The sequence below is a fragment of the Rhipicephalus microplus genome, chromosome 9, assembly GCF_043290135.1.
Source record: "Rhipicephalus microplus isolate Deutch F79 chromosome 9, USDA_Rmic, whole genome shotgun sequence".
Classification (NCBI taxonomy): domain Eukaryota; kingdom Metazoa; phylum Arthropoda; class Arachnida; order Ixodida; family Ixodidae; genus Rhipicephalus; species Rhipicephalus microplus.
In genome coordinates, this window is record NC_134708.1 from 13,487,317 (window position 1) to 13,511,071 (window position 23,755).

A 23,755-nucleotide genomic window follows, 5' to 3' on the forward strand; every position below is an offset into this window, starting at 1 on the left:
CCTCGTGCCTCACGCAAAGTAAGCGACGTCACGTGTTAATGTTATTAATACATAACTTGCAAGTTCTCTTGTAATTTGCTCTCAGAGACCAATCTTATTCTGGCGGCATCGTTATCGCATTGAAGCAAGTTGACCATCATGTTACCGTGGCTAGAATGATATGCCAGCCACTGTAACGATGTGATTATGTTGGCCTTACGTCATTAAGGTCGCCGTGTTGAGGAACAAGTATGTTATGATATGAAGCTTCGACTCTGACGCCATCTGGTAGCTATCTATAGAACGTGCGGAATGTCAGCACTAAGTGTTTGGCCAGTTGATGTTTCGCACTTTTCGGCTGCACGCTACTTCTCTCCACCTGCGCAGCCGCAAACGTAGAAAATGAAGTGAAATAAGTTTATCGCTCGCGATAGTCAAGCGAAATAACAAAAAAATGCATGCGACTGCATGGTAGGTGACAGTTGCATGGTAGGTGACAATTCATAACGAAAATATCTCGTATATCGACAAATCGAGAGATGATTTTTTGCTGACGTCACGTGAACAAACAGCTGGCGCCACGAATTGTGCCGCGAAGATGGGCAAAGAGACGGTAAACGACGATATAGAATAGCGCACTTGCTCTTGGTATTTTCAGAGTTCGTTTAAGGGGCCCTTTAAGAGAAACGAATGTCGACTTAAAAAAAAAACAATGTCGGAGGAATGCTGGTTCATTGCACCATCTTGCACAATCTGAACGATTATTTGTTGTCTGACGTTCACGTGACGAACATGGTGACGCGTGTTCTATCTACTTCGCTTGTAGTAGTCGCGAAACGCGTATGTTGCAATCGCCAGTTGTTTCCGCTTTTTTCGAGCCGATCCTCGATAAACTAGGACATGGACCGTCATGTGCGCCTCGTGCGAAGTCTTTTTTTTATTTTTGTAGCTTCGTCATGATAGCTTCCACGGGAATGAACTGTCGGGTTCATGCGTATTTGTTTAACATCCGGACGAGTGTGTGGCAGTGCGTAGTGTGTGCTTGTTTTCCCCCCACGTATTCCGTTCTGACAGACACCTCGAGCAGATGGCCGACGCGCTGCGACCCGCCGAGGCGGCGTCGTTCCTCCTAAAATGCGCCCCTCTCGTCATCCTGGTGCTCTTTGCGGCGCCCCAGACGTCACCTAACAACTTTCCAGAAGTGCCAAACGGACCCTACTGGACGCTGCTCAAAGCTGCTGAACTGGTGAGCCAGAAAGCCATATCATTTCATTATTGATTGATATGTGTGGTTTAACGTCCTAAAACCACCATATGAATATGAAAGACGCCGTAGTGGAGGGCTCCGGAAATTTCGACCTCCTGGGGTTCTTCAACGTGCACCCAAATCTGAGCACACGGACCTATAACAATATTATTTCATTAATATGTTCACTAATATGTTAACGTATTCACTATTAATGTTGGGTTCTAGCCCCGCCGCGGTGGTCTTGTGGCTAAGGTACTCGGCTGCTGACCCGCAGGTCGCGGGTTCAAATCCCGGTTGCGGCTGCTGCATTTCCAATGGAGGCGGAAATGTTGTAGGCCCGTGTACTCAGATTTGGGTGCACGTTAAAGGACCCCAGGTGGTCAAAATTTCCGGAGCCCTCCCCTACGGCGTCTCTCATAATCATATGGTGGTTTTGGGACGTTAAACCCCACAAATCTAATCTAATGTTGGGTTCTAACGACTCAAAACCACCTTGTAATTGTTAGAGACGCCTTAATTCGGCCACCTGGGTTTCTTAACGTGCACATCATTCCGCTTACCCCCTTCCCCAGCACAAGGTAGCCAGCCGGTCTGAAAACTCGCTAACCTCCCGGGCCTTCCTCCTCCTCCTCTTCCTCCTCCTCTTTCGTAATCTATGCATAGGGGCCTGAAGCATATTCGAATCCATCTAAATTAGGCCGGGGTTCGATTCCACGCATCAGCAGGCCGGAAGTAGAACACCGCAATCACAGAACCACCGTGTGGTGTATATAATTTCATTTCCAATATGTAATCGCCGTTGTCTATTAGTAGTTATGATGTGTGATTATTGACTAGAAAGTCACGGGGTCGAATACCTGTCGTATTTCGATATATACAAAATGCCAAAAGCCCGTGTGCTTAGATTTAGGTGTGCGTTAATGAAACCGATGTGGTCGAAATTTCTCGAGCTTTGCATGAAGGCTGACTCCATCATATTCATAGTGAGAGTTTGAGACGTAAACGTCAAACAATTACTACATGAACATTCTTTTTCCATGAGTCAGCTAGAAATCTTCCAAACGAGATTTTTCTTTTTTTTGTGGACAATTTATTCACTCTTTGAGGACGTACACCAAGCGCATATAAGTAATACACAAACAGAGCATACGAACATTACGGGAAATCCCGGATGTGGCGGCTGCACTTCCGATGGAGGTGGTAATGTTGTAGGCCCGTGTACTCAGATTTGGGTGCATGTAAAAGAACCCCAGGTGGTCCAAATTTCTGGAGCCCTCCACTAAGGCGTCTCTCATAATCATATGGTGGTTTTGGGACGTTAAACCCCACAAATAAATCATCGAACATTATGGGATTTTGTATCACCAGCTGTAAGAAATCGCTGCGCGGGGAGCATCATTGAAGCCAACGTTTGAGCTGTGCCTTTATAGGTTCATGGCACTAAATGTGCTCGGCTTATCGTCCAACCAGGGGCCGATGTCACATGGTCTAACAGTGGTAAATACAGGCCTGAAGCAATACTACCTACGCTCAAAACCAGGAAAAAAACAAACTCACAAGAGTCCGAAATAATAGGAAATAGAAAATGTACCAAGAATTAACAACTGTAACTTGATTGTAATCCCCCCTCCTTAAAAAAGTCTTCTAAACATCCGAGATAACCGTACAATGCTAGGGGGAGGGGGGGATGGTTGCCACGATCTCGCTAAGCGCGTGTGGTTGCTAAGAGATTTTCTGGCATGCCCGTGCTGCGCACTTAGTGAGGTTTCGCGGTAGAACTCGGCTTCAAGCCTCCGCCATCTCTAGAAAGTTCTGGATTGGTTTGATCTACGCATAGGTGTCTTGAAGTGGTGCCGGCGTCATGCAGTGGTGGATGTAACCAAATGCAGTTTATAATATAAGAATTTTCGGGGTTTCGTGTCCCTAAGCTACGATATGATTATGAAAGACGCCGTGGTAGAGAGATCCGAAAATTGTGACCTTCATGGGTGCTTTAGTGTGCACCGTTTTTTGAGCACACGGACCTCGGGTGCTTTCACCTATATCCAAAATTCGGCCGCCGAAACCGGGCCGTTACACCGCCCAAAGTTGATCGTCTGGACTAGACCTGTGCAACACAGTCTTCCAGTGCCCGCCCTGTTGATCACTAGAGGCTGCGTTTCCAGTATTGTTCGCTATCCTCGACCTTCCCTTAGCATGTGATTCAGAGTTGCTCAAGAAACACAGACCTTTCATATATATCTCTTGCATATGTGTCGGTAACGAACTGCTTCCGTTTTATTCCTACGAGCTTTTTTTAAAAATTTGACTCTACATCCAACTCGCTGCCTTTCTCGTTCGAGAACAGCGTATAAAAACTCCCATGCCAATAGAGAAGGGCAGTACAGGCAGCAGTTCGTTCACCTGGGTGTTTTAATAATAAAAAAAAGTTGATCAGAAATAAAGACATGGACACAAAGGCCATGCCAGTTTTTTCAGTGGTTTTGAGAAGATCTCTTCTAACTCGTCTAATATTTCATGACAATCCTTGTCAAAGAGCGATGACGCAAGCCAGAGCGTTCGGTGTCCACCAACGGGGAACCTTTTTTCGTCAACTTTAGGGCCGTCCACGATCATGGTATAATTGTTATAGCGTTTAAATTAAAAAAATACTGATAATGATTGATATGCTTTAATTCGTTTCATTATGCGTTTGCTTTCAACAGTAGTGTCAAACGAGAAGTGGCCTTCTCGATAAGAGCCCTTCATTCGTTCCCTTACTCCGCTTTTTACATCAGGTGCAACGCTGAGAAGGCTAACGAAACTTTTTGCAGTATATGTGCGTTCGGGTACAATAAATAATCCAATGATCTTAAGGCGAACACCTTGAATGTCTCATGCTCACGTTGGTCCATGCGTCCTGTCCTGTCCTGGTGCCAGGTAGCCGCCGGTGTGCGCCAACGAACACCGGTCGCGTAGGTGGTGCCTCGCCGGCACGGTCTATGGATGGATGGATGGATGTGGCGGTACCCTTTAGATCGGGCGGCGGCTAACGCCACCTAGCCGTAATACTTAGTGAACTAACCACTAGATTTATCTTTTTTTCTTTGAATAGTGAAGTTGAGGACTGGTACTTTGCAGTGAAGGGTTTAATTTTCACTTGTGCCTTGACCTCTGCCACTAATCAGGCAACCTTCTTCTAGTTATTTCCACCCGCTTAAAGTCTATTTTGCCCTCCCTTTCCCTGAACCCCAGTGCTCTGAAAAACTCTGCGCCATCATTCTGAACTATAGGATGAAGCATTTACAGAACATTATCAAGTGTTCGGCAGTTTCCTCCTCCTCTCCACATGCACTGCATACCGTGTCTACCCCTTCGTATTTGGCCCGATATGTCTTGGTTCGCAATACTCCCGTACTGGCCTCAAACAGTAGAGAACTACCGCGAGTAGTATCATAGATTCTTTCCTCGGCAATTTCCTGCTTAAAAGCTCGATAGATCTCTAGTGCGGACTTCTTAATCACGCCTATTCTCCATATATCAGTCTCCGTTTCCTTCACTCTCTTCTTAACCGATAGTTCTTTTTGGTTTGGCCACCTGCTGTTTTCTAAGTATTTACCAGTCAATTTCCTGGTTTGCTTCCTCCATTTTGTATCGACATTCTTCATGTACAAGTAGCTGAAAACCTTCCTAGCCCAACGCTCCTACCCCATTTCTCTCAATCGCTTCTCAAATTTTATCTTGCTGCTAGCTTCCCTGCCTTCAAATGATGTCCATCCCATATCACCTTGTACTCCCTGATTTGGTGTATTCCCGTGAGCTCCTAAAGCAAGCCAACCTATTCCTCGTTGCTTAATTTCTAATCTTGCTTGAACTTCTGATCTCATGCATAAGACCGCATTGCCGAACGTCAGACCAGGAACCATGACCCCGGGGCATAAGATACACAGGGGCAGCGCCTCCTACATTTTGTCATTTGCCGGGCGAAGGAGCAGATTTCCCTGTTGGTCACAGAGATCATCATAGGGAGCCCGGAGTAGGGTTCCCTCCCACATGCTTTGCTTACATGTACTTAATAAAATGATTTTTCTCTATCTCTCAATGAGAAGCGGCCGTCGGCGTTAGTGCGGCATTTTGACGCCAGGCGCCGCCACCAGAGTAGACATGCCAACGTGTAATCTCTCGCGCACAGGAATGCCGTGGCTGCATTCGAAGCTGCTGTACGGTTAGGTTTTCGGCTGCATTCTCATTGTTCAAGGTATAATGGAAGGTTGTAAAAAATTGTGAAACACTTTTTGTTCTGGCTGCCCAGCTCATTTCAAAGGCGTGTGAAGTTCGCGAGATCGAGGCGCTCCCGCGGTGTCTCGCATATACCATATAGATCATGCCAGTAATCTGCGGAAGATTCTTTTGTCACCACCGCGTTCGCTTGACTGAGAGCTGCGTTTTGGACTCACTGAAAGTCGATTTTTGAGAGCAGTCTTTGCCAGGAGCTAATACTAAAAGCTTGGGTACATAACGTTCCCTTATTCTTTCTACTGCCTAGTGTTTTAGCACATTGTGCGCAAGCCTGGAGATCATGTACTAAATTGCACAAAATTCTACGAGACTGCTTCCATGGATATAGGTGATCATCCGTTCCCTTCGCAAAGTTTTTGATTATTACATGTGCGTCGCCCGAGAGAAAGCAAGTGCCAGAAAATGAGAAACTAAGCCAAGGTATTTCAGCATTTGAGAGCCTAGACAATGAGATCGTTGTGAAACAAACAAAAACACCTCTATATGCGGCGTGATTCCTGCAACCATGGTCGATGTTTTGAACAGGCACTGTTGTAAAGTTTAAATGCCGACTCTCAACTTGAACCGAGGTGACAGACGTAAAAAATGTGGCCTGTTGCCAGTTGCTTGAGCTCGTCTGTGTACACTTGTGAACGGATTGTTGTAGCCTCAATACGCACGCATAGGGAAAAACGCCATGCCTGCGTGGAAGGCGCAGCGTAGTCACAGCGAACGCTACAAGAGCGGCCATTTAAGAGCATTTTCCAAACACTCATTGGGTAACTCCTGCATGCACACTTGCTTGATACCCACTATACGGCAATAATAAAAATTTGTGGGTAGTAAGCCAGCACTCCGTGCCATCTTTTGTCATTCTAATGAGAAGCGTCGTCTCCGCTGAAGACTTGCAAGGAATTTTGTGCCAATTGTTGATGCAGTGGCTGACGACGACGAGTAATTATGACTGAAGTGGGTATGCGCCACAGTTAGTAGGAGAACAAGAGCAAGCTATTGTAATGGGTTGAAGCATTCGACGGTCCACTCGTTACGCTTTTTGCATTGTGCCATAACTGGTTGTTCTTTTGCAATTTTCAAAAAAAGCTTTATAAGTCGCATTAACGCGATTGCTTTCCCGACGTGAAGCCTGCCTAAGGCAAGTTTGCCAACAAGTCCCAAGCGCCAGGGTGGCTCAGTGGTAGAACACTGGGCTGGCACCCAGCGGACCCGGGTTTGAGCCCCGCTGTGTCATTGGTACTGCGTGTTTTTTTTCTAATTTCGCGCGATGTGGTTACGGACACCAGCGGCGGTGGACAACTATGGCACTGCGCGAGACCCGAGTTCTGATCTCATAACAGTTTTCGCTGTAAAGAGAAGCCGCAGTTTGAGGCAAAGCATGAGCAGACGTTCTTGAAATGTGTTGCTGGCATGGTGTATGAAATTCCCCTGACTTGTGGCATGATGTACATAGACTAAACAGGATCGAGCCTCAGAACATTTGAAATTGTTAGAGAAAGGCACAGGCTCTAATTTAGTCCTTCATTGTAAACAGCGCAAATTTAAACCACTGCTGAACAAAATCATGATTTTGGGCAGAAGCCACGAAAAAAAATGACACGTAAAATACTTGAATCCTTTCATATTGCAAAGAATGGCGAGGCATGTTGTATTGATAACTCTGTGGCGTTGCGCAGGAATTAAAAAAAAAGATTTCCTGCAATATTTTTTGAAATCCTGAGTGGTTAGTAGGGCTAAGCATGCATACACTGATTGTACGTCAGTTTATTGTATATTGCGATTTCGGTCAAGAGCTTCTATAGCATGACCATGTGACCGCATGAGCGCGTATACTTGAGCCTCTCGTACGTGAATAAACATTTCGTAGTCTAGCCCCTATCCAAGCTCCTTGTTCTTTTCCTGTGTTCGTTATTTTATTGGCCGGATATATTTTTTTTCGATGCAATGCACCGACTATCTCGACAACGAGTGTTATTGGAACACTGGCATACATTGTGACGGGCATTTATTCGCTTCCTTTGCTATTGAGACAGGTCGCTGCAGCTGCGGTTAGACAACTGTAACTGTACGCAGAATATTCAACGAACCTATGCCCTGGAAGGAAATGCCTGTTTCGCACCGGAAGTGCACGTACGCGAACATTACAAGTGCCGCGCAAGATGTGACGTGTGGACCTATTTTTCGAGGAGAGTGGGTGGGAATAAATAGGCGGAAAACTACGCTTTCGGCCCATTTACTTTAACTACCTTTTTTTTTTTCATTCAGCACGTGCCATAGCGTAGTACGCTGTGGATTAGCAGGTCCGTCCCCCGGTTGCTTGGACAGGGTGCAATCCTAGACATAGAAAATTTTAAGTTGGTGAACTTTTATGCGCTCACGCGTGTGAATGGTGGAGAAAGACCACTTTTTTTGGCTTTCCTTGGCGTAGTGTACCGAGGAAGCACGATCCACATGAAAGTGTTGTTCATTGAGGAATTTCACGTTATCAAGCTTGTTATTTTCGCAATGATAGTGAGGGATAATGCAAAGTATCACTGTCGGATATGTTTTTCAGAATACTACTACTGCTACTACTACTACTACTACTACTACTACTACTACTACTACTACTACTACTACTACTACAAATACAGCTACCACTAAATTATTATTAATAATATTAATACTAATAATCTTACTCCTATGACCGTGTCACAGCTTAATCTTTTAATAGCTACATTTGGTTTTCTTTTGTGGTTTTCTAATTTGTTCCGCAGTAAATGGCTGGCTGTGGAGAGATCGACATTTATAACTACTCGGCTACAGCATTCAAATTGTGCGGCGCAAAAAAAGATTAGTAGAAAGTGAAAATCAACAAGTTATGAAAACGATGTATCAAAGAGAAACAGATGAACAAATGAACGTCACAATAGATCGTTCTCTCTCATGAATGGACTATGCAATAGAGCACTGACACGCAATAATTTCTGCTTATGTTGCACCCACATGCAGTGTACGGGCTAACACAACACGTCCTATGCAGAACACACGACGTTTCATCCCAAGCGCTAACGTAGCCCAGTCCAGTGTCCAGTAAATTAGTTATATCTTTGGCAGTCATATTAACCGTTCATGTTGTCCACCTCGATAGATCAGTGGTCAGTGTTCTCGGCTGCTGAGCCGGAAGTGGCGGGTTCGATACCAGCCACGGCGGTTGCTTTCCGCTGCAATCGAAATGGTTAAGGCTCGTTTACTGCGCTAGGCCAGAGCAACGTTAAGAACACGAGATCGTCAAAATTTTCGGAGCCCTCTGATACGGCGTCTCTCGTAATAATATCGTGGTTTGGGACATAAAACTCGACGTTTTTTATTTATTACTAACAATTCAAGACGGCAGATAAAGTGCAGAAAGGGAGAGGGTACAAAGGCGCTGCACACTATTTCAGTACTGCTCTGTTAGGGATGTTTGACGTAGCGTGTAACTGTGTTAACAGATTTGATTTTTCATTGAACATTACAGGCACGTGAGGCGCAGTGGGTTTTCGCTGCTTTTTTAAAATATGTGTAACCGTAAAATAATGCTCAATGCTGCTTGAATTGTACGCAATGTTGTTGATGGGCCCATCACTGCATCGAAACTAACGCTTGGACGAGTTTGCAAACGCTTCGGTTTCGAGCATCCTGGAAGGGTATATTTAAAGAAAAGTACGTACTCTGGCTTAACACAACAAAATATAAGAAAACAAGAACTACGCAGACGTTTCGCCACCTATGCTGGTGGCATCCTCAGTATGCACTGGCACCAAATGAATGAAAATCACCCACTTCACTGCTGAAGTCTAGTACATCACTCTACGCATCCGGTAAAGGGCCGCAGCTGTTGTTGATCGACGAGAGGACGTGACGGATGAACCACTTTCTCTTACCCCCCCCCCCCCTTTGTTCACAAGCAAACGTCGTCGCATTAATGAAATCGAGGACATGCCCCGTAGTCCGGCAGTGTTTGACGACTTGTGCCTTGGAATGCGTGGCATGGTTGTGTTTGGGACGTCCCCAAGCTTTGTGTTGGGCCTCGTTGACCGCGTCCTGCCAGTTGTACCAGCGTATGTGGCGTCGCAGTGACCGCACGGTATTTTGTAAACGACCCCCCCCCCCCCTTTGATAGTTGGCAGGGGTGTGGTTTTTGCGCTTGGTGAATACGTTTCGCGAGGCACAATGAGGCTCGAGAACTGTTTTATTGCCCAGCGGACGAAGTGCTCTCCCAATAGAGTCTGGCGCACACTGAACATAAGAAATGAAAGTTGTGTGTTTTTTTATCGCGTTAAACTCCTTGTTTGTTTTTGCGTGCACACCTAGGTGTCGTTAATTGACGTCCTCGCAAAACGCCGTTTTTCCCAACACGCCAACCACATTTTCCTCATGTGGCCGCAAATGCTGATCAAAACAAACAGCATCGCAAGGGGACAACAAAGTCCTTACGACGGACCGTTTGTGCTAGATCGGATGACGCGAATAGAAGGACAAAAAAAAAATCCGGTATCTGATATCTACCGGTACACTGTTCTTTCCACCCCACCATTACAAACCGTGCAGATGAGTATATAAAAAAAGCAAGGTATTGATCTCCCCTACTTACTAACTACACTTCTACACCGGGTGTGTAGAGAGACACAAAAGTACGAAACTAACAGTGGGCTGGGTGGCCTCCGCTCACTTGCTGCCAGTGCATACTCAGGATGCCGTCCACATAGGTGGCGAAACGTCTGTGAAGATTTTTTTTTATATTTTCTTGTGTTAAGTCGGATTACATACTTTTTTTCGTAGACTCATCCGGCTTTTGAAACCCTTTCCCACCCGATAGGGTCGCTGTGGCGCCAGTATACGCACACTATGCAACTGTCCACCACTTGTGGGTAGCGTGGTTTTCCGCATCTTTTTTTTTTTGAGCGCACATGTGCGACGTTTGATAATGACAGTTGGAGAGCATATGAAATTACGTGTGTTTCGTACAGAAAACAAAACCCCGAAGACTGCGCAGCTTGCTCTGGTTGCACAAGACTGGAACCATCAGTGGAGCGAGCATTCCACCTCGCTACAAGTTTTGACAGAGACGCTAAGCTTTGGCTAGTAGTGCTTAGTGAGGCTAAATTTGTTTAGACATGTCACTTGATGTCGTGATATTAGTCACGTGACTAGCTGCAATGTTACGGCGCAAACACGTCACGTGATTAGCTATTGTCAGGCACTGCAGAATTTTAAGCACGAGACTAAATGATACTTGTTTTTTAGTTATTTGAACAGTTACGTGAAGTCATGAAAATTTTAGGTGCTTGAGGGTTAAAACGTGATTTTTAGTCATGTGACTATACTCGGGGACACCTTTCTGTGGCAGTGATGGGAAGGCTACGGAGCCAAAGGGGGTGGTGCGTGCCACCGCTGCAGAATATACTGCCACAAACGCGTCCGTGTTTTCTGCGTGAAAATAATAAAAAAAAAGATTGCCCGCAGCTTCCCTCGGGGGAACACTGAGGAGGATGCGGAGCATATAATTGGTTAACGGGGTGTTAAAGTGCGACTTACTTGGGTCGATGGCTAAATTGGTTAACGTGGTTGTGAAATGGGGTGTTAAACTGCGACTTACTTGGGTCGATGGCTAAATTGGTTAACGTGGTTGTAGGAGGGGGTGTTAAATGAGTGAACACGTACACACGTATGCGAAAGGGCGGCGCTGGTCGAAGGGACGTCGATCATTGTGTTTGTGGATTCGTTGGAATTCATTTCACCGCGACCTTGGACGTCGACGCGCCGTACAAACCAACCGACGAGCGGCAACTGAGCGAGCGAGCGCCGACCTTGAGTATATATACAGCGCGACGGCGCATGCACTGTCAGCTGTCGAATGTTCGAGAAGGGGGAGAAGCGCAACGGCGCATGCGCGTTCACTGGAGAATCAGGAGAATTGTAGAATGTTCTCGAAGGGGAGAAGCGCGCGCGGCACAGATGGTGGGTGACGGTGCATGCGCGCGTCAGCTGTCGAATGTTCGAGAAGGGGGAGAAGCGCAACGGCGCATGCGCGCGCGTCAGCTGCCGATGTTCTCGAAGCGCGACGGCGCATGCGCGCACGTCAGCTGCCGATGTTCTCGAAGCGTGACGGCGCATGCGCGCTACATTATACAGCTAGCGAATGTTCGTGAAGAGGAGAATCGCACGCGGTGTGTAGAGGAGGAAGGGTGCACAGATGGTGGAGGAGTGAAGCGCGCGCGGTGTGTAGAGGAGGAAGGGATGCACAGATGGTGGAAGAAGGAGGAGGAAGCTTGCGGACGGCGCCGCACTACAAGCCTCGAGTATTAGATGCTCCGCATCTAAGAGAGAGAGAGAGGAAACTTTATTAGAGCTTGGCCGGCAGCTTGGTCTTGGTGGCCTCAGATGGCGGCGCTGAGTCCCTGAACTCGGGCGGCATCTTCGGCCTGCCGGACAGCCCAGAGCTGGTCGTTGAGCTCCGAGCTTCTGAGCGCCGCCTCCCAGCGGCGGCGTCGCCGACGGAGAAGGTCCCCCGCGGCTCCCGCAGACGGGACGGCGGCGGGAACGAGTGAGCTCGAGGCTTCCTGTTGCCTGGTATTGGCAGCCGCCATAGGCGCATCGCGAACGGCGGCCGTTTCTCGACCATTGTTACCGGCGCATTCCCAGAGCATGTGGCGCAGCGTTGCTCTGTGCCCGCATGCTTTACATAGATCGGTAATGTGTAAGTGCGGGTAGCAGTGGCGTAAGACGACCGGGCTGGGGTAAGAGTGGGTTTGTAGTAAGCGATAGCTTACGGCATCGTGTCTGTTTAATTTGTCATGCGGTGGCGGGAACTTTCGCCTTTCCAGTCTGTAGTGTTGCGTAATATCTCGGAACGTGATGAGACGATCACCCCACGACCGTTGTGGTCTGTGTTGTCGCTGCGTGTCTGTCGAAGTGTCTCGATCCGGCAGATCAGAAGCCCCGTTCTCGGGAGCGGAGGCGGCGGTCACGGAATGTGCCACGGCTCGGCGAGTGAGACCTCGAGCCGCGGCGTGGGCCGCCTCGTTGCCCGGAAGCGGGACATCGGTGTGTGCCGGGGTCCAAAGGAGGAAGACTGTTAAATTTTGTTGTGGCGATCGCGACGCTGAGTCACCATCACCGCACATCTTAAGGATGCGGGCCGCTTCCCGCGAGACGCGGCCGCGCGCGAAGCCGCGGATTGCTGCCTGCGAGTCGCTGATTACGATCGTAGCGTTCGGCACCGTGGCGATTGCTAGGGCTATCGCGGCTTCTTCGGCCGCCTCCGTATGTCCCGTGGTCACCGTGGCGCTCGCGAGGCATTTGCCCGCACGGTCAACGACCGCAGCGGCGTGTGCGTGTCTCCCGTCCCCATATCTCGCGGCATCTACGTACACAACTTCGTCGCTAGTGCCGTACTTCTTTTGAAGGTCTCTAACTCGCTGGTTACGGCGCCCGACGTGGTGCGTCGGGTGCATATTCTTAGGAAGCGGCGGAACAATTAGGCGGTCGCGAACCGAGGCAGGAACATCCGCTTTTTCTCCCTGCTGAGTGTGGTACCGGATGCCAAGTGACTCGAGGATGTGTCGACCCGTCTTAGACCCCGACAAGCGTTCGTTTTGCGAAACGACATGGGCCTCAATTAACTCGTCGAGTGAGTTGTGCAGTCCAAGTTCTAGTAACTTTTCAGTGCTCGCATTCAGTGGAACTCCAATTGCTCTCTTGAAAGCCTTTCGTATTATACATTCGATTTTGTTTTTTTCTGAGCCTAGCAATTTGAGGTAGGGGGCAACGTATGTTATACGGCTTATTGCGTACGCCTGCACTAGACGGATCGCGCAGTGTTCGCGCATACCAGTACGTCTGTTCGTGATACGACGTAGGAGTCGGATCGTGTCGTCTACCGAACGACGTAGTCTTCGCACCGTCTCACCATTATGGCCGTTTGCCTGCAGGTGTAACCCCAGAATTCTAATTTTGTCTACGTGTGGAATGGGAGTGCCATCTGCCAATAGAACGCTTATTTTGTAGCACTCCCTTTCCTCGTCGCGCGGGGTTTTGCGACCTCTACTTGTAGGTTTGTAGATTAGAAGTTCCGACTTGGTTGCCGAGCATTCGAGGCCCGTTCCTCGCAAGTACTCCTGAACTTCGTCTACACCTGCCTGGAGCGTACGCTCGACGTGACCATCACAACCTCCGCCGGGAACCCAGAGGGTGATGTCATCCGCGTAGATACTGTGATACAATCCTTGTATGCCTAATAATTTCTCGGGTAGCCCAATTAGAACTAAATTAAAGAGTAATGGCGAAATTACGGAGCCTTGTGGCGTGCCCCTCGAGCCCATCTCAAATTCTTGCAGTTCCACATCTCCAACGACGACGCGTACGCGTCTGCCGGCAAGGAAGTCACGTATGTAATTATATGTTTTTTGTCCTAGTCCTAATGTTTGAACTCTGTTTAAAATTGCTTCGTGTTTAACGCTGTCGAAGGCCTTTTTAATATCTAGGCCAAGGATCGCCTTGGTTGAGCTGGTAATGTCATCAACAATGTGGTGCTTCAGCTGAAGCAACGCGTCTTGTGCGGAGAGATTGCGGCGGAATCCTAGCATGGTGTGCGGAAATACATCGCGGACTTCGAGAAAGTCAGTCACGCGTTTGAGGACTGCGTGCTCCAGAACTTTTCCTACACAAGACGTGAGCGAAATTGGCCTCAGATTATCAAGCGCAACCTGCTTGCCCGGTTTAGGAATCATGATAACTCGAGCTCTTTTCCATGCTTCAGGAAGGGAACCGCGTTGCCAGCACTCGTTGACATAAGTCACAAATCGGGAGATTGACTCGTCATCTAAGTTGCGGAGAGCCTTGTTCAAAACCCGGTCCAGGCCGGGCGCCGATCGGGTGTTTAGTTCAAAAAGGACTGCCCGAATTTCCGCTTCGCTAAATTCGGCGTCTAGTTGCTCATTAGCAACGCCGTCATAATCTGGGTGTTGGACGCTCTCTGCCGACTTAAAGTAACGGTCACGTATTGCACCGAGAAGGTCATCGCCTTTATGATCGTTCACAAGTCTCCGAGTTTTATGGCCTTGAGCGGCACGAGTATCTTCCGGATCCAATAGGTGCCGGAAAAGGCGCCAAGCACTCGCCCCGCGCATCTGTCGCTCGAGGCCGTTGCACAGGTCTTCCCATTGTGACCTACAGACTTGGAACGCATGTTCCTCAATTTCTCTGTCTAACCGTGCTATGCGTTTTCTCAACGCCCGGTTATGTCTTTGGCGCTTCCACCTCTTGAGTAGGGCTTGCTTTGCTTCCCACATGTGTAGGAGCCTGCTGTCGATTACTTCGAGCTTCGCTTCGGGCGGGATGTGGCACGTTACCGCGTCTACGTCCCGATTGAGCGTCGCGGTCCACTCGTCTATATCCGTGATCGGCTCGTCGCCTCGCCCGCCTTCTGCTCGCTGTTTGCGGAACGCGTCCCACTGCACTAATTTGAGTTTACGGCCTGTGCTTTCAGAGTATGTTCTACGAACGCTCAGGCCCGTGTCTACCGTAATCTCTATCAGAGAGTGGTCACTCCCTAAGTCCTCCTGCGTGTTTTGCCAAGACGCCGCGGTGACATTCGACACGAACGCGAGGTCCGGTAGCGTGTCTGCGCTCACGCTGTTACCCCGGCGCGTCGGATCGGCGGGGTTCACGATCAGTTCAAGCCGTTGGTCTTGCGAGTCTTCCCAAAGGTGTTTGCCCTTGAGCGTTTCACGCGTGTATCCCCAGGCCCCATGGGGCGCATTAAAATCACCCGCAACTAGCAGAGGTGCGCCGTTGGCGGCCGTGCTTGCTCTCCGGAGCAGCTCCCCAAATCGGTGCTGTAGCGTGGGTTTACTGTAGACGTTAAGTACAAACAGGCCTCGGCCGCGCTTAGGAATTAATTCTACAAAAACATGCGGTATCCTTACGCACTCAAGTTCGCGCTGCGCCACCGTGATGTTACGTCTAACTAGCACGGCGGCGACCGGCGCCGGACGCGGCGGGGGCGACGACAGCGACCGCGGTCGCGCCTTCGGCGACCCGCGGCCGCCCCCGGCGCCCCACCACGCGCCGAGCGCTGTGTAGCACGTTTTTCTTTCCGCCTGTTGTCCGCCGCGGCCGCATTTATGGCTTTGTAACCAGCTAGTTTTGCCGGATAATTTGTTTCCTGCAAAAGGATAATGTCCGGTTTTGTCTCACGGCTTCGAATAAATTGCTCGAGATTTCCCCGCTTCCTCCTATATCCCCGGCAGTTCCACTGCCAGATCGTGTACTGTTGTTTGTGAGTGTTAGTGTGAGTGTGCGCGTGTCTAGCCATGGTGATGCTTGTGTTTAATTTAGCCCATCGCCGTCGAGGCGACTGGGGTGCGGCTGAATCTGCGGCTCGGCGTCTGGCAGCGCGTTCTGCTGCTGCTGACTCTGTTGCTGTCTAGCGTAGGGCTTACTCACCGTTCTAATCGGTCTGCCCGCAGATGGCGGGAGTCGCGCTTCAATGTTTTCTATGCGCGCCGTGTGCGCGGTGAGCATTTGTGTCATTTGTTCAGAGAGCTTAGCTATCGCACTATTGAACATGTCATTCATCTGAGCCACCTGTTTAGCTAAACGTTCATCGAGGCTGGTCTCTATAGTATCGATTTGTTTCTGTAGCTTATCATAACGGCCAAACCGCTGTGTGGATTCGTGCCTGGCAGGATCTAGTGCTATCCTTTTCGCGGTACACGGGCGGTCTTCGCGTCCGCCTGCCCCCTCTCCCGAACTGCTCTCGTCATCCGTCTCCGTCCCCGCCGCCTCGGGTCTCGACGGAGTCGAAGACCGAGGCGTCGGTGGTGGCGGCGCCGTCGACTGTTGCTGCGGTTGTTGCATTCGTGGAGCCTCTCCTTTCAATTTGGAATTTTCCGCTCTAAGGGCGGCGTTCTCGCGTTTCAGCTCTGAAATTATCGATTGTAATGGTCCTAGGCGTTGTTCTAGCGCTCGCTCTACCGCTAGCTTGAGCTCGCTCCCACCGCCGCCACCGACGGCGGGACCGCCAGGACGTCCCGCCGAAACAGCGCCGCCGGCGCGACAGGCGGCTACATCCGCCCATCTCACCTGCTGCCATGTGCACATGGGTCCTTGTTGTTGCGGCTGCCGCCACGTCTGATGCTGCTGACTTTGTTGGGTGCCTTGGTTGACAGCTGCGGCGCCCGGAACGGCGCCACCGCGCGTCTTCGACATGCTTCTCGGCCTTGGTGTCCGGCTGCGAGAGCGGGACCGGGATTTACCGCCGCCGCCTCTCGCGTCTCGGCTTGTCGAGCGTCCTCTTCGGGTGGCGTTGGATGAATGACTGTCAAACGCCGGATAATGATTGTAGTAACCTCCGTTGCCTTCGGTGCTAATGCCGCTGTTGTAGATGCTGTCGGACGCCGCGGCCGCTTGCTCTTCTTCACGCCGCTTTCGCTCTAGGCGGCGACGCTTGACTATGTAAGGAGTCTTGTATCTCGCCTTGCAGACGCGGTCACCCGTGAGATGATCCTTGCCACACAGTTGGATTGGCCGCTAGGGGGCCACGGTGTGCGGACGCGCGTCGCATCGGCTCCGCAGATTTTCTATGGTTTTTCGGCGATTTCTGGTTGTTTGAAGTGCATCGGATTTCGTGAAGTACAGCGAACAGTGAACGTCGAATTTCAGCGGTGAGTGGCTGTTTTTCGGTCTTCTGCAAGCTGAAAACTTCGAGGCAGCGACCGTCGCGCCCGGCCAGACGCACCGCCGCATAGCGGCTTCTGCGTCGTGGTCGCGTCTCAAGCGTCGGCGGATGGACGCTCTTCAGGAAACACCGAGGTCTCCTCAGGAGCAGCCACTGGTTCACACAGATGAGGAGTCTGCTACAGAAACCACTCAAATGGACGTTCAGACCTGGTCACTGCAGGGTTCGTCCGAAGAAGTCGACAATGTGTCTGCAGGGGAACGCCAGGATGGTGCCGCATGGACGGAGGATGGCTGGCACACGGTTTTGACACGCCGGCAAAAGAAGAACCAGAAGAAAAACCAGAAAAACGCGTCAGAAGCTGTGGAGTGCAACGCCTCGTCAAGCAGCCCACCGAAGCAGGGAAATCAGGTGAAGCGCCGACGTCGTACGAGAAGTCGCCGTCCGCTCCCGCCCCTGCCAAAGGACGACATAAAGATCATCCTTAGGCCTCACAAAGGCCTCGCCGTAAAAGACGTACTCGGCTATGAACTTTCCACCGCTGTAATAGACGCTTGCCACCGACACTTCGACGGTGGTTGCTTCATGCTGCGCGTCCACCCGGGCTCGAATATTATCATCGTATCGACGCCCCACGAGCATGTAGCCAAAGAGCTGCGAGAGATCACGCATCTGAATATCAGGGGACGAGTGCACTCATTCAACTCGTATGTGGCGGATCCTGAGGACGTCCTACGAGGCATAGTCCATGGTATTCCGTCGGGGACTTCTCAAGCAGAACTCATGGCGAATCTCCGTGTGAGAACACAGGGGGTCAAGATTGAGCGGGCACGCATGCTCGGATCTACGAAGACCGCCATCATTACCTTCACGGGCAGCACACTGCCTAGGTGCGTCTATTTCATGGGAGCGGAAGCCATCTGTTATCCCCACAAGCCTACGAGGCAGGCTTGCAAGGTATGCCACTCCACAGGGCATCGAACTGACGTGTGCCCAACGCCCGACGCCAATGTATGCTCCACGTGTGGAACAAGTGAACCCGCACAAGGACACGAGTGTACCCCTAAGTGCGTGATATGTGGTGAGGACCATATGACAGGTGACAAAATGTGCAAGAAGAAGCTTAAACACGTTCCGCCTAGGAGGTCCCGAGTGGATCAGCCAAAACGGAGGCACCATCCACGCTGGTTCAGCTCCGAGCGGGACTCGTCAGTGGAATCACGCTCACGTTCAAGATCCAAGTCACGGGCTTCCTCAAAGGGTCGAGCCCAGTCTGCGTCCAGAAAACAACTCAACAAACAGCCGCATCAGCAGCAGCACCAACAGCAGCAACAGCAGCAGCAACAACAACAGCAGCAGCAGCAGCAACAGCAGCAACAGCAACAGCAACAGCAGCAGCAGCAACAGCGGCAGCATCAGCAGCAGAAGAAGAAAGCGCTGGTACAAATCTTGACGCCGCCCAAAGAGGGGACGGAGGCAGCCGCCTGCCAGCCAGCAAACACGGTGAGCTGGGCGAGGATTGTGTCTCCATCTGCTCCCTTAATTGAGAATCCCGAATATCAGAAAATGGTTGCCGAGAATAAGCAGCTTGCTTTAGAAAACGAGAAACTTCGATGCCAGATTAAGGAGGAACGCCGGGAGTTCCACAAAATCATATCATCTTTAGAAACCAAACTTGAAGCCAGGCTTAACGCCTTAGAGGCGAACAACAACGCCACTCATGCTATCTCCAGGGCAACCGTAGCCCACTCTTTGGAGGGAGGAACGGCGAAAGTAGACATACCTCAGAGGTTTAACGAGGAGGCCCACGTTAGCCAGTTACAGATGGGGGAACAGTTGCAGAGCTTGCGAAACTTAATGCGAGAACTCCAATCACAACAGCAACGAGCAGCGTCTGAACTCCGAGAGCAGATGATGCAGCAAATGCATCAAATGTTTTCGGAGTACAGGAAAGAGTTTGCAGCAGAAACGGAACAACAAAGACGATACGTTAATGACTCAGTTGTAGGCATTCAGCGTGCCATCAACAAGCGGGTCAGTGTTACCTCCGCGAGCAGTCCACTACCGAAGGACCGTCGAATCACGGAGAAAGCAGACACCCCCCAATAAAGGCAGTAGTCACCATGGCGCGAACTAATTCCACGCAAAACTCCGACCACCTAGAAATCTGGCAGTGGAATTGTCGCACGTTCCACAAACGAGCGGCGGCATTGCAGAATTACATCCATTCGGCACTAATCCCACCTGATGTAATATGCCTGCAAGAAGTTGGGAACCGTCCCGTCAAATTGCAGGGATATTACACATTATACGATCCAAAATACCCCCGCGTTGCAGCGCTGGTGAGTAACTTCATGACAGTCGCGCTAGATCATTACGATCAGACTGACATTAATCACCAAATTATCGATGTCTTCCCACAAAAACGAGGAAAAGTACGAACGAAAATTTTAAACATATACAGTCCTCCCAAAAACCGGAATGACGACTTCGGCCCACTCCTAAACGAGGCAGTTCGAGCCGTTGGCACCAGAGATCAATTAGTGGTGGTGGGCGACTTTAATGCTCCGAGCACCGCTTGGGGCTACGTCCGGGATTCACCCAAGGGAGTGTTATTAGAGAACACCACGTCTAAATTAGGTTTTACCCTTATCACTCTGCCAACAGCACCCACCAGGCTTGGTAATAGCATTAGCAGGGACACGTACCCTGATTTGACCTTCACCTTCAACATTAAAAATGCCACGTGGTCAAACCTCGATGAAAATCTTGGTAGTGACCATTATATTCTTAGCACCTCTATAGCATCACCAAAAGTTCGTCGTGTCGCTGGTGACGTTGTGATGACAGACTGGGTGACCTTTCGAAAGCGCCCTCTGCCGGAGCAAACGCCCTGTGATGTCAGTGGGTGGGTTGCTTTCATTCGAGAAACGCATGATGCCACCTCTAAGAAAATAGCGCGCACAGTTGAGGCGCCTGCGATAGACCGGCACCTATTGCACATGTGGGATAGTAGGCGACGCCTGATCAAGAGGTGGAAAAAACAACGCCTCAACCGCTGCCTCTACAGGCGAATCGCTGCTCTGTCGGAGGAAGCGAATGAATACGCCACGAAACTTGCCACCGATGGTTGGGTGCAGTTTTGCGGTTCTCTCCGCGGTACACTAGGGACTAGCCAGACGTGGGCGATACTGAGGTCCATGCTGGAGCCGGACAAATCTAAATCCTCCATGAACCGCATTCTTCAAAGAATAGTACACAGCTACCCCGGCACCGACGGAGAGTTGATCCAGGCGCTTAAAGACCGTTATATCGGTACTGATGTGGTTCCGCCAAGTACATTAGAGTACATCGGTAGCGAGAATGCCACATTAGACGCCGCAATCACGAAAGAAGAGGTTTTCGCGGCAGCCCAGGCAGCCAATCGGAACTCTGCGCCGGGATCGGATGGTATAACAAACGCTATGATAAGAAACCTCAGCACTGAGGTTCTTGAGCAGATAACGCAATTTCTCAACGACCACTGCTGGTCCCAAGGTCACGTTCCTCCGGAGTGGAAGGAAGCCAAAATAATAACTATACCAAAGCCCGGTAAAGCACCATCGCTCGGAGCCCTGCGGCCCATTTCGCTTACTTCGTGCATGGGCAAGCTCTACGAGCGAGTAGTACAGACACGGCTTCAAAATTACATTGAAAAAGAAAATCTGTTTCCCGCTACCATGATTGGTTTTCGCTCCGGACTCTCAACCCAGGATGCCTTCCTCCTTTTAAAAGAAGAGGTCATGAGTTGCGTACCCAGGGGAGGCGAACATTTGGTCTTGGCCCTCGACCTCAAAGGGGCCTTTGATAATGTTTCGCACGAGGCCATTCTCTCTGAACTCAACACAATCGGCTGCGGAAAACGTACATTTAACTACATTAAATCCTTCCTCTCTGGGCGGACGGCAACTATTGGGATAGGCGACACGAGATCGGTGCCGTTCTCGATGCCAAATAAAGGCACACCGCAAGGGGCAGTCATCTCCCCCTTGCTCTTTAACATAGCTATGCGCAGACTTGCTCACGAGCTCGAAGCAATCCCGCACCTTGGATATACATTGTATGCGGACGACATCACACTCTGGGCTACGAAGGGTTCACTGGCGCTGAAAGAGCAGACCCTCCAGGCTGCTGCGACAGCTGTGGCAGAGTTCGCAAGAAATAGTGGGCTGAGCTGTGCGCCTGAAAAATCTGAACTCATAAGAATACACAGTAAGTATTACAAAAGTAACGGTGACATAAACTTACAGGTAGATGGCCATGCCATAGCCGAGGTTACTCAGGCCCGTATACTTGGCTTCTGGGTCCAAAGCAATGGCAAAGCCAGTCACACGATAACCACCTTAAAGACTACGGTTAAACAGATAGCTAGAATGATCCGTCGCATCACTTATCATAAAAAAGGCATGAAAGAAAAGGATACTCTCCGGCTTGTCCAGGCCTTAGTTTTGAGCAGAGTGACGTATGGCCTACCGTACCACTCACTCGACAGAAGTGAGGAGAGCCAGGTGGATGTGCTCATTAGAAGCGCTTTTAAGGCAGCACTTGGTCTACCCACCAGCACACCGACCGAGCGGCTCCTAGCTCTCGGTATACATAACACTTATGCTGAGCTCAGTGCCGCAGTCCTCATGTCTCAGAGGAATCGTCTAAGTGAAACTTCAGCAGGCAGGGCGATACTCACTAGAATAGGAATTTCGCCCCACCCACAGCACATTGATGAGGAGCTGGTCGACGTAGCCCAAGAGGTCCGCAGGCGAATCTCAATCGCACCGGTGCCCAAAAATATGCATCACGACTTTCACGCTGAGCGACGTACTGCGAGGGTAAACTGGCTTCGAAAGCAATTCGGCTCAGCTTCAAATGTCGCGTACGTCGATGCGGCCAGTTTCGATTGGCAGAGACACATAATTACTGTTGTCGACAACAACATGACGCTGCTAACGAGTGCCTCCGTACGCACGACCTCGGCTACAAAGGCGGAGACGATGGCCATAGCCTTAGCCTTAAGGTTTCAGGAGCGTAGAGGGGAGCCATCAGTTATTTTATCCGACTCCCAGGAAGCCTGCCGGCTCTTTTTAAGGGGCCGCCTTCCAGCAATGGGGCTGAGGCTGCTAGGATCCAAACTCACTCACCACCATCGCTTGATCTGGTGCCCGGGACACGCAAGTCTCGAAGGCAATGAAAGGGCGGACGCTCTAGCTCGTGCGTTTTGTAACCGAGCGGAGAATCCATCTCTTTCATTGACCATGCCAATTTTACCTAGGGAGATTCTAGCTCACCAGCGCTTCACGCGTCAAAAATGTGGAACACCTCACAGATCCCTTAATGGGGAAGAGGCCACTGACCTTAGAAAAATTCAAACGGATGTATTTCCGCACCTACTGAAGTTACACGCGATACATCCAACTCTTTACCCGGCTGTATGTCCGTGGTGCGGTGGAAGACCGACTCTCTACCACATATCGTGGGGGTGCGATCGTAAACCAAGCGACATAACCAATTTTCTCGGCGAACCTTTAACACCTAGTATGGAGCAGTGGGAGGCACACCTCGCTAGCTCGGACCCAGGGGTGCAGCTCGCACTACTGGATCAAGTCCGGCGGGCGGCTAAGGCCAGTGGAGCCCTGGACGTAGGGCCCCAACCATAAAGGCTCTAAAACGCCCCTCTCCCTTTCCCCTTCAATAAAGTTTTACTCTCTCTCTCTTGCCACACAGTTGACACCGCGGCTCGCAGCGATGGTCAGACGGTGGGTTACTGCTTCCGCAGCCACGGCAAATCTTGTCGGCAGGGTTGGGACACACGTCGGAGCGATGGCCCAGCCTCCCGCACGCGTAGCACACGTCGATGTGCTTTCTGTAGAGGGAGCATCTCACAAGCATAGGTCCATAGTATACGTGTCTGGGAACACGGAAACCGTCGAACAATACGATGATGTTGTCCGTGGTGCCCATTCGCTTGGCATGCAGCACGCTGGGGTTGCGCTGCGTCACTAGGTTGTTAACGATGTCCTCCGGGCTCTCGTCTTTGGAAATGTTCCTAATCAGGCCCTTGGAAGTGTTCTCCGGGGCGGCCTGATAGGCGTTCGCCTCGAACTCTCGGTTCCCGATGCAAAGCTTGCTGATGGCTCCGTAGCGTTTGGCTCTGTCCGCGGACGGAGTGCTGAGCACCACGACGTTCTGTTTAACGTTGAGGCAGATGCTGTCCTCTCTAGCCGCTTCTCTACCGATACCTGCCGCGTTACGAAGGCAGCAGTAAATGCGATCTATCTTGTATTCAGCCCCGTTGAATCCGCCGCGGGGGCGCACAATGATCCTGTAGTCATCGGGCGGTAACTCTGGCATTCGGCTCGCCTTAGCGAGGTGCTGCAAGTAACGAGCACACTTCTTTTTATTCTGCGCCGCTGTGGCAGTATGCGGGGCAATCCCTGTAGTAGCCGCGGCAGCCGCCTGTTGCTGCGTCTCCGTCTTCTGGTCTTGCGCTGTCTCGGACGCGCCGTCGGCCTGTTTCG

The 23,755-nt window shown here is 50.5% G+C and overlaps 1 protein-coding gene across 1 annotated transcript in view; it reads left to right on the forward strand.

Moving 5' to 3' along the window:
* Positions 1-971: 971 nt before the first annotated feature.
* The window catches only part of LOC119163487 (ATP-binding cassette sub-family C member 2-like), a 67,641-nt gene continuing 44,857 nt past the window's right edge, over positions 972-23,755 (forward strand). Inside the window, exon 1 of the mRNA XM_037415490.2 lies at positions 972-1,225. Coding sequence (XP_037271387.2) covers positions 1,067-1,225 — 159 coding nt within the window. The 5' untranslated portion in view covers positions 972-1,066. The remainder of the gene's footprint in view (positions 1,226-23,755) is intronic.